The sequence below is a fragment of the Siphateles boraxobius genome, unplaced genomic scaffold (assembly GCF_051911475.1).
Source record: "Siphateles boraxobius isolate OS27281-9 unplaced genomic scaffold, OSU_SipBor_1 19, whole genome shotgun sequence".
Lineage (NCBI taxonomy): Eukaryota > Metazoa > Chordata > Actinopteri > Cypriniformes > Leuciscidae > Siphateles > Siphateles boraxobius.
The window spans coordinates 21,280,724-21,291,785 of NW_027508799.1; the positions used below are offsets into that span (position 1 = coordinate 21,280,724).

Sequence of the window (11,062 nt, forward strand, 5' to 3'; positions counted from 1 at the left end):
TTATGGATGAAAGCGTCTGATATCTAGAGCAACAAGTAATTTCCACCCTCTTCTGGCAGAAAAGCGTTATTGCAAAATGCATCGCGACGTTCACCCCGAACTGAAACTTCTGTCATTTACACATTCATGTTTAAAAAAAAAAGACTTCTCATGTACTATGCCAATACTGTATCTAAAACATACGGTTGAGCGTGGAACAACCCGAAAATTAAGTCATTCACTGAAATTGTTGACCATATCTTGAAAATATAATTAATTAATTAATTAATTAATTAATTAATTAATTCATCCATTAAAATATTAGTATAAAATACATGTTACTTTTAAGCACACACACACACACACACACACACACACACACACACACACACACACACACACACACACACACACACACGTGTGTCTGTGTGTGTGTGTGTGTGTGTGTGTGTGCTTTATAGTATATATATATATATATATATATATATATATATATATATATATATATATATATATATATATATATATATATATATATACATATACATGGTCACAGGAAAAAGCATACGTAGACAACATAATCAGTTGGTAATAATTATGTCGTTGGTTTTCCATTATTTTTACTTCATTCAATTTATTTGTATGACAGCCTGGCCAAAATGATCACAAATAAAACAATTAACTCCAAGCACAACTTTGCAATATGCTTTATCAATATATTTTTTTAAATTATTATTTGATGTAGATTTTCCTAGTCCGGACCATAGACTGTAAAAAAAAGTCGGTCCGGACTTTTGGCCATTAAAAAACGGAAAGTGTCAAAAGAAGTCTTTTATTTTGAAAGGCGACTCTGGCCGCCATTATCATCACGTAACTGTGCGTCGCTGCTGTCAGTGTTGGATCGGGTAACTTTACAGCAGCTGCTATAATTATTTACTTTAATCCCTTAATGCACTTGTTATGGTTAGTAAAGTTTTGAGCGCATGCAGTAGGTTACACCCACTGATCTATATAATGTCATTATATAGATCAGTGGTTACACCCAGCAGAGGTGTTTATTTATGAAACAAGTGCTGTATGCACTGTTGATCACGCACTGTTCTTCTCATGACATTTCAATATAGCAACAGCTAAAACTATATTGACGGACTTACAGTCAAGGACAACAGGAAATGCTTCATCTTGCGCTGGTTTAAATGCACGAGGTTAGTTTCCCTAGTGGTTCGGTTGCTTTGACAACATGGGAAGCCGTTATACTTTTATGCTGGAGTAGTTGTGTTTCTACAACAACACAAGAGTGAATCACTGGAGACCATCTTGAGCTTCACATCTAATCACTTGAGAGCAGAAGAGCCAGTAAGGACTCTAGTGTTGCACATGTAGTGATTAGATGCTTTGTTCGTAGACTCTTACAAGTGATTTAAAATAGTCAGTCCTGATGAGATGTGGTTGCATCTCTTGACTTTGGCAGACTGAAGTCATTAGTGTTGATTGAGATTCTTTTTTTAGAGTCTCTTGAAGGGAAGGGAAGTATAAAAATCTTTTTCTTTTGTTCCCTCACTCCCTTTTCTGTCTCTGCCTGCTATGGACCAGATGAACCCTCCAGCATTAGGGCAGTCATCTGCCCTGTTCCCAAACCTGCTGCAGCCTGCAGGAGGAGTCGGGAAAACAGCAGTCCTCCTGGCCGGCTCTACGGGACTCACCAGCTCTGATATGGAGATCCAGAAAATGCTCATTGATGAGCGAATGCGCTGTGAGAACCACAAGACCAACTATCAGACCTTGAAAGTGGAGCACACCAGGTGAGTGACTGTGTGAAACTTCAAGGTTGATCATTTCTACAGTTCTGGGATGCATTGTTGGGTTCAATTCTGCAAATGTGTTTGCGTGTGCAGACTGCAGGATGAATACACCCGGGCGCAGAGTGAACTGAAGCGGCTGCTCAGTGATCGGCAGGTCGCTCAGGAGAAACAGCAGCTGCTGCTGGCCGAGCTCAGAGGAGAACTGCTGGATAAAACAAGAGAGCTGGAGGAGCTCAGACTGCAGGTACACACTACTGTCTGCTTTAGACTTCATTTTACATAGATGGGCAACACACAGAGAGCAACTTTCAGTATTTATTGTAAGTAATTTCATTATAAGTCACTCAAAAATATTATGCAAAACTCGTTTTTGAGATACTAAGTTAGTTGCTACTAATTAAAACGTAATAATAATACCAATACTAGTCGCTCATACATTCAGATATAAATATATATGACAATATTCAAAGTTTCATGAAAATTCTAATTATTTAGATTATTATTGCACATCAATTAATAATTATTGCAATACAAGTAAAACATTTGGATACACCTTCTAATTCTTTATTATGACTGACTATTCCACATTTTAGAATAATATTGAATTAAAAATCTTATATTTATCTTCTGTTTTCATTTATGCTGAAAATGAATGAAATCAGGACTATAGAGAATTATTAAACATTAAATATAAAGCATTTTAGTGTTAAAATACTGTAATAGCATTTTAAATGTGCTTTTATTTTTATATTTACAGTTTCAATTTTGTCATTTTTCAAATTTTAAGTTTTAGTAATTTTGTAATGTTTTTTTCAGTTGTATTAGTTTTTTGAAGCTTTTTTATATTTCTATTTAGCTTATTTTTTTATTTCATTTTTAGCACTTCAACTTAACCTTTTTCCATTTCATTTTTAATAGTTGTAATTAAGAATAACAACACTATATAAACATATTTTGTGCTGCAGAAACGAAGTAGCACTTTTTTGTGTTGTGTTGATCATGTGTTTGTTTATGTGTTTAAGGTGCTGACCCCTCAGCGGCTGGAGCTCTTGAGAGCTCAGGTGCAGCAGGAGTTGGAGGCTCCCATCAGAGAACGCTTCAACAAACTCCAGGAGGTAACAGACGTCCCTCTGCACCATCTGACTCCCACTTCGCAACTATTAACTCCTCTTCCCATGACAACCACATGAGTACATGCGACAGCCAGAATCCTGTCAATCACAGATGGAAAACAAACTGATAGCTTTGTCTTTACTGCATGTTATAAAAGATTTTTAGTTATTATTTAATAATGTAGGTTTAGTCTTGAAATGCTCTTCTTTATTTCTCTCTGTGACAGGAAGCAGAGAATTACAGGTCAGAGTATAATAAGCTGCGTTATGACCTCACTTTCCTCAAGTCAGAGTTTGACCACCAGAAAGAGGAGCACGCTCGAGTCCTGGAGGAAAGACGGATACGACATGAAGCTGATGTATGTTTTCTCTATTTGAAACTGTGTTTTGACCCAGCTGTGTCTCTTTATGAAGGAGTGTTATATATGTGATTCTGCAGGTGGCTCGACTCGAGCATGATAAGGAGGATCTGGCGGCTCAGCTGCAGAGCGGAGATCCGGCACGGAACGGGAAGCGTGTTGAAGCCCTGCTGAGGGAGAAAGCTCAACTGCACCAGCGGCTCAGAGGCCTGGAAGCAGAGGTCACTGAACTCAGAGCAGAGAGAAATAACTCAGGTGCTCAGGCTGAAAACGTGCAGCGGATTCAGATCCGGCAGCTGGCCGAATCCCAGGCTGCAGTAAAAGCCCTGGAGGTGAGTGCATTAAAATAAAGAGTAATGTTAAAATAAGTTTATGCTTCACTGTTTAGTAAAAACAGTTTAGTTTAGTGTATAAAGTCAGATATATTTTTTTGAATATTAAAACCTATAACAAATTTGTCAGAGCGGTGGCACTGGGGGTAATACACATGCTCATGATACATGAAGAACCATTCACTCAGTATCCCTATCCCATTTCTTCCCTTTCTCAAAGCTGTCATAAAAAAATTTAATTATATATATACAGTATTAGTCAAAAGTTTGGAAACATTACTATTTTTAATGTTTTTGAAATAAATATTTTATGCTTATTGAGCCTGCATTTATTTAATCAGAAACACAGATTAAAAACGGCAATATTGTGAAATATTACAATTTAAAATACTTTAAAATATAATTTATAATAGCTGTATTTTCAGCATCATTACTCCAGTCTTCAGTGTCACATGATCCTTGCTGATTTTATACTCTGTTATTATCAATGTTGGAAAGAGTTGTCCTGCTTAATATTTTTTAATAACCTGTGACACATTTTTCAGGATTCATTGATGAATAAAAAGTAAAAAAAAAGAACAGCATTTATTCAAAATACAACAATATAAATCTTTACTATTACTTTTTATCAATTTAACACATCTTTTCTGTACTCCTGAAAGAGTAATTCATTTCTTTCAAAAAAAGAAAGAAAAAAATACTGACCCCAAACCTTTGAACGGTAGATTGTTACAAAAGATTTCTATATTAAATAAAGATTGTTCTTTTTTAACTTTTTATTCATCAAAGAACCCTGAAAAAGTATCACGGGTTATAAAAAAAAAATAATGTTTTACCGCACAACTGTTTCCAACATTAATAATAATCAGCATATTATAATGATTTCTGGAGTAGACTGGAGTAATGATGCTGAAAATGTAGCTATTTTATATTCATAAATATTTTAAGTATAAAATAATTTATGTACTGTGGTGTCAAAAAGTCTGAGATCACATAAAACGTCTTCAATTAAATCTAATTCAAACTTATGAATATTATGAATATTTTATTTTAAATATATTATGTTCCGCATTTCAGCATGTTATTATTCAAATGTTACACAACATGTGTTATATAAATTAAAACAATTAAGATATTTTATCAAAACCCATCTGTTAATGTGCAGGCGGAGAAGCAGTCTATACGTATGCAGTTGGACCGGACAGAAAGTGAACTTCGTCTATCTCAGGAACAAAACACACTCCTCACAGGCAAACTGCACAAAGCCGAGCGGGAGATCAACTCACTCAGCAGTCAGGTACACGAACACAGCCTGGGTGACTTGACCAGTCAGATTCTATGATCTCATGTCCCCATGCTTGATATCTGTAGCAATATATCCTGGCAATTGTTTATGTTTTATTGTCCAGGTTGAAGAAATGAAGCACACACACAAGCTGGAGTTGAGTAATGTAAAACTAGAGTGCGTCAGAGCCAAAGGAGAAATAGAAAGAGACAGAGACGCACTGCAGTGCCAAGTAGAGGGTAAACATATGCTTCCCTCTCTTTTACATTCTTTTAACCTGTTTTACATTAATAACAGTGTTTTTCTCCCTCAGGTCTCCAGTCAGATATTGAGGTCATGAAGTCAGCGTTGGAGAGAAATAAAGACTTGATATCTGAAAAAGAGCGAGAGATGGTGCGCAGGGTTCAGGCAGCGAGAGAGGAGGAGATACACAAGATGGCCACTCTTCAGGAAGAGAAGTAAGCACTAATATTATCAGACAAGGTTCTAATTTTAAAGCCTCATGGGATTTTCTGCATCTAAATGCATTTATTTCATTGACACCAGGCTGGAGCTGGAGAATCGTTTATCTGAGCTCGAACAGCAGAGAGCTCTTCAGGAGGCAACAGGAAATTCCCAGAAAGAGGAGTGGGAGGACCGTCTCCGTGCCGCCCAGCTGGGGGAGGAGTCTGTGCGTAAGGAACTGCAAAACCTGAGGCAAGTTTCTTGAGGGTCAATCATTTTTATTAAAGTCCACATGAAATCAGAATGAACCCTATTTACTTCCTGGTCTTATTGGGGAAAATTAAGTCCCGCTTTTGTTGTTAAAGTCACAATGGAATGGAAGTAGCAACAGATCTTTTCTTACATATTGTGATGTATAAAATCATACAGATTATCGTAAAAAAAAAATTTAGGCCAGGGACTTGGTTCTTTAAATCGGTTGTTGTGGGATTTTAAGTTTTGTGACTCAAAAATGGAAGCAGATGAACATGAGCTTGTAGGGTCGGGGTTTAAGCAGACAAAATGAGGAGTCCTGGAGAAGTCCTGCATTGGTCACTAGAGAGAAGTCTGTCGTTTCACCTGAAGATCACGTTGTGACATTTTGATCAAAAAGTATATATTTTTTAAATGAAACCTATCCATGCATGAATCATTCACAATAAGAACTATTTAATGGTGTTACTTTAAATATCTGTCTTTAAATAAATAAATGTCTCAGAGGGTAAAATGGGTTGCAAATGCCATTTATGTTGACTTTGAGTTACTTAAAGTAATGACTTAAATGCTCAGTAGCTGTAAATGGTAAAATAATATGATTTTCAACCCCTGTTTGATTTCCTATCCGATTACATGTGATACAGAGCCAAAGTTCAGCAGCAAGGTCAACAGCTGGAAGAGCTGGAGACCTCAAGAGCTGAAAATGCAGACCTGAGACGGGTAAGTGCTGTAAAATGAGTGAAATTACTATGGATGCACATAGTATTTAGGTGGAAGTCATGACGTTTCACATAACTCAAATAAATTTAGTGAATTGTGTTCATCAGCAAAACGCTGAGCTGAACCTACAGATAGGAACTCTTTCTCACTCGGAGAGTGAGCTGCTGGACACCAACAGCAGACTGAGAGAAAGTCTGGAGCGAGTGAGAGAGGACCTACGGAGCGCTCGCACACAAATGGAACGGACCCAACAGGAAACCGAGAGGTACGCCTTACGCTAACCTGGATACTAGCAACGCTGTAAAAGGGGAACCAGTAATATTTCAGAGAATGCTGACAGCTTGCTGAGCGAGCATCAAAATGTGTTGTTTAGCATTTTTTCAGATTAGAGGCTTAAAATAGAGTTGATTGCTAAGATGAAATGTGGGTTCCAAAGCTAGATTTAGCTTATATAAAAGTGCTTGATAGACATTTTCCCCCTCAATGACAAATATGGATGTACATAAGATCTTTTTTTGTCCTGAAATCGTTTAAAAAATGAAACCATATCAACAAATGTGAATATATCAGAGCCATGTACCTAAAATTATATAGATTTAATCCTGTAAATTATTTATGATGTTTGTCTATCCTTTGTCTTATTTGTCTATTTTGAAATATGATTTTACTTAGTTTTTTTCGATGAAAATAGCAATAGATGCTGACATGGTGTAAAACAATCAAATCAAATAAATTCACGCTAGGACACACTTTAAAAAAATTGTAACAGTGTAAGGGTGGAATTCCTGCAGGGGTTCAGTTTGCAAGACTGCCGAATGACTAAAGAAACGTTGTCAGCAAGATGGTAGAAAACTGTACATATCTTGTCTATTCCAACCACTGCCACTTATACCAACGACGGAAATAAGCGCAGTTACAATAGCTTAATATGTGGGAGAGAGTTGCTATATAGAGTGACAATATTGTATTGCAATAGGTAGCAATTCAAAGTCAATACCAAATCAAAACTAATTAGCACATTATTTGTAATTGAAAAGGTTTAATGACAAAATATGGTTACACTAAAAATAGTTACAAAATAGATGTATGAGATGATAATACTTATATCATTAATTGTACTCAGCATTTATGTAAAATGTTACCAGAGAGAGAGAGAGAGAAAAAAGAGGAGGTAAAGAAAGGGAGAGAGAGTGCCTCAACAAAGAGACCCAGAGCATAAAAGGGCAGAGCATTAAAAGAGACAGAGCAACAGTTCCAATCTTCTTTTATCCTTTCCCTGACCATGTGACTAAAAACCAAATGTGAGAAATTCAAACTGACCAATCAGATAATTCCAACTCCCGCCATTGTACTAAAGGTGTGATAAGTCATAGACCCCCAAAGTGCACACATCTTGGCCTACAGGCCTTGATCACTATCAGGCCCTCAACTCCAAATGGTCATTGGCGAAAGAGGGGGTGGAGAACAGTAAAACAAATGTCTTTCAAAGCAAATGTTCATTTCAAATTTCTTGGATTATTTTCAATCCTACAACAGTGTAGTGGACAGTGAGTTAAATGAATTGTCAACGTTTTATTGTCACAGGTTGGTAGAGGAGAGAAGGGTGGAATGGTTGGAGGAGAAACACAAACTGCAGGACAGAGAAGCGGAACTACGGGAGAAATACAGCCAGGCTAAAGAGCGCCTGCAGAGGGCAGCATTTGCTCAGAAAAAGGTAGTGCATAAAGGCTTCAAATTACATTTTTCTTAAACTTTTGACTTTAGATTTTTTTTTTTTAATTGTCATAATGATTACTATTAAAGGGTCATTGTCGGTCTGTTTTCTTATCCAGAGGAAAACCATGACTGAAGTAAAAGAAAACAAACTCCAAGACAAGATTCAGCTCCTAGAAGCCAAGATAGAAGAGCTTGAAATTGAAGCAAGCACTGCAAAAAAGTACTTTATTGTTCTGTTTATAACACAACTTATGCCATAGAGAACAATCTAGAGATGATAGTTTAGTTGTTTTAAAGTCAACGTGACATCAATATATATATATATATATATATATATATATATATATATATGTTTGTGTGTGTGTGTATATATGTGTATATATGTGTATATATGTGTATATATGTGTGTTTGTGTGTTTGTGTGTGTGTGTGTGTGTGTGTGTGTGTGTGTGTGTGTGTGTGTGTGTGTGTGTGTGTGTGTGTGTGTGTGTGTGTGTGTGTGTGTGTGTGTGTGTGTGTGTATATATATATATATATACTACTTGTGTTTTTAACAGCAAAAACACATTCTTCGTGAACCGGCCCCTTTGGTTTGGGTATTTGTTGTTATTTATGTGTGTCTTTTTGTATAATATTTCTAATTTATTTTTGTGTTTGTGAGCTCAGGAAATCCTCATACTCTGAAGAACATGCTCAGCTCAGCAAGCGTCTAAAAGAGCTACAGAGGAGACACAACGAGTTTCGCCGTCTGTTGCTGGGCAACCAGATGACCTCCTCCACCCCTTTGGCCCAATCCCTCCTCATCCCAGCAGAGACCATCTTCTCAAACATACAGGTATCTGCAAACATCCCATCCACATAGTAGAATATTCTCTTGTCAGCCATAACAAAACCCAGGATATAAATCTACCGCTTTCCCAATCCTCCTCTCTCTCTTATGCCCTCTTCTTCCCACTCATCTGTTCCTGCATTTCCTGTCTCAGGAGGAGCAGCACCAGAGGGAGTTGTGTATGCTGCGGAGACGCTTGGAAGAGTTGGAAAACAATCAGCAACAGCAGCTGGAAGAGCTGGCTGCTCCTCTGGACAGAGACAGAGAGAGACTCTCAAGCCCACGGGACGTCCTTCCAGACCTTTCTTAACCACTACTACCTGTGTTTTCATTCATCCTGTGCCAAAAACCGGACATACTGTGACATTTGCGAGACGTTTTCTTTTAAACGACTCGTACTTTGCAACAGAAAGGTCAGAGATGTAATAATAAAAACCTGTTGCACTATTTTGTAATTATTTGTCTGGTGTTTTTATTTTTATTTTTTTACTGAGGGGGCTCTCTCACACTCAAAACACTCACCCATGAAACGTGTTTTTAATAAAGAACTACATTGTGTCTTTTTTTGATTGTTGATTACCTGCTTTCACTGAATAACAATGAGTAAACTACAACTAAATTAAGCCTAATCAAAAAACTGGAACGTCTGCCAGAAATGCTTAAATTTAATTTAAACGGTGGGCCACAACACAAAGATAAATTATTTTAACATAAAAGTTTTTGTTTAAATAATATATGTGTGTATATATATATATATATATATACAGGTGCTGGTCATATAATTAGAATATCATCAAAAAGTTGATTTATTTCAAGAATTCAACTTAACAAGTGAAACTAATATATTATATAGACTCATTACATGCAAAGTGAGATATTTCAAGCCTTTATTTGTTATAATTTTGATGATTATGGCTTACAGCTTATGAAACCCACAAAATCAAAATCCCAGAAAATTAGAATATTACATGAAATTACACAGGAATGCCATTGTCATTGAACCAGGTTTTGGTTCTTTTGGCAGTGTGGGCAGGTGCAAATCATGCTGGAAAATGAAGTCAGCATGAAGTGCTCTGAAAATGTCCTGGTAGACGGCTGCCTTGACTCTGGATTCAATAAAGCACAGTGGACCAAAGTCCTCTTTTCTGATGAGAGCAAATTTTGCATCTCATTTGGCAACCAAGTTCCCAGAGTCTGGAGGAAGAACGGAGAGACACACAATCCAAGATGCTTGAAGTCCAGTGTGAAGTTTCCACAGACTGTGTTGGTTTGGGGACCCATGTCATCGGCTGGAGTTGGTCCACTGTGCTGTTCACTCAACGCAGCCGTCTACCAGGACATTTTCAGAATACTTCCTGCTTCCTTCAGCAGACAAGCTTTATGGAGATGCTTCCTTCATTTTCCAGCAGGATTTGCACCTGCCCACACTGCCAAAAGAACCAAAACCTGGTTCAATGACCATGGTATTCCTGTGGAAATCCTCCTGTGATTTCATGTAATATTCTAATTTTCTGGGATTTTGATTTTGTGGGTTTCATAAGCTGTAAGCCATAATCATCAAAATTATAACAAATAAAGGCTTGAAATATCTCACTTTGCATGTAATGAGTCTATATAATATATTAGTTTTACCTGTTAAGTTCGAATTCTTGGAATAAATCAACTTTTTGATGATATTCTAATTATATGACCAGCACCTGTATATATATAAACATGATATAATATGAATGTGTTTACATGTACATGTGTGTATATTTATACACACACACACACACACACACACACACACACACACACACACACACACACACACACACACACACACATACATAATATAAATATAATAATGCACATATATTATATATACCACAACTTTTATGTTAGATGCGATTTATCGATTTGACAGAACTAAATTTCATTTTGAAAGTTTAAATCTGCTTAAAGTCAAGTCTATGCCTGTGTCTCAAAACCTGTTGAGCTTCCTACCTAGACAGCACATGCCCAAAACGCAGCGCGCATAACCCCATCTCAACGTTTTGGTGTGAATTCATATTTCGATAGTTTAAGTAAGCACAAAGACCTTCATTGAGGCGTAAGCAGATCATTCGAAAACGTACGAATGATTGAATTCACCACCAATTCGCCACAACATTCAATAGTCACGAATTACCATGAGACTTTTATGTTTTGCGCACACTATGTTGGCTTTAAATGATGCCTAAAAATCCT

General features: G+C 36.8%; 1 protein-coding gene across 4 annotated transcripts; it reads left to right on the forward strand.

Moving 5' to 3' along the window:
* Positions 1–838: 838 nt before the first annotated feature.
* Positions 839–9,288, forward strand: cep83 (centrosomal protein 83). 4 transcript variants are annotated; one of them, XM_077234229.1, is made up of 17 exons: positions 839–942; positions 1,104–1,184; positions 1,573–1,781; positions 1,875–2,025; positions 2,804–2,896; positions 3,121–3,252; positions 3,333–3,584; positions 4,750–4,881; positions 4,994–5,108; positions 5,183–5,327; positions 5,416–5,565; positions 6,213–6,288; positions 6,396–6,553; positions 7,873–8,002; positions 8,121–8,224; positions 8,671–8,839; positions 8,988–9,288. In XM_077234229.1, the coding sequence occupies exons 2-17, from the start codon at positions 1,176–1,178 to the stop codon at positions 9,141–9,143; spliced, it is 2,181 nt and encodes a 726-aa protein (XP_077090344.1). In that variant the 5' UTR covers positions 839–942; positions 1,104–1,175; the 3' UTR covers positions 9,144–9,288. The 4 variants fall into 4 exon arrangements, with proteins under 4 accessions (XP_077090344.1, XP_077090346.1, XP_077090343.1 ...); XM_077234231.1 differs by having other exon boundaries at positions 845–1,335; XM_077234228.1 differs by having other exon boundaries at positions 845–1,184.
* Positions 9,289–11,062: the final 1,774 nt, after the last annotated feature.

Bases quoted from the DNA above. Each gene is read 5' to 3' on its own strand.
- cep83 (XM_077234229.1), top strand. The intron at 1,782-1,874 runs GTGAGTGACTGT...TTGCGTGTGCAG, and splicing joins TTGAAAGTGGAGCACACCAG to ACTGCAGGATGAATACACCC. The intron at 2,026-2,803 runs GTACACACTACT...TATGTGTTTAAG, and splicing joins TGGAGGAGCTCAGACTGCAG to GTGCTGACCCCTCAGCGGCT.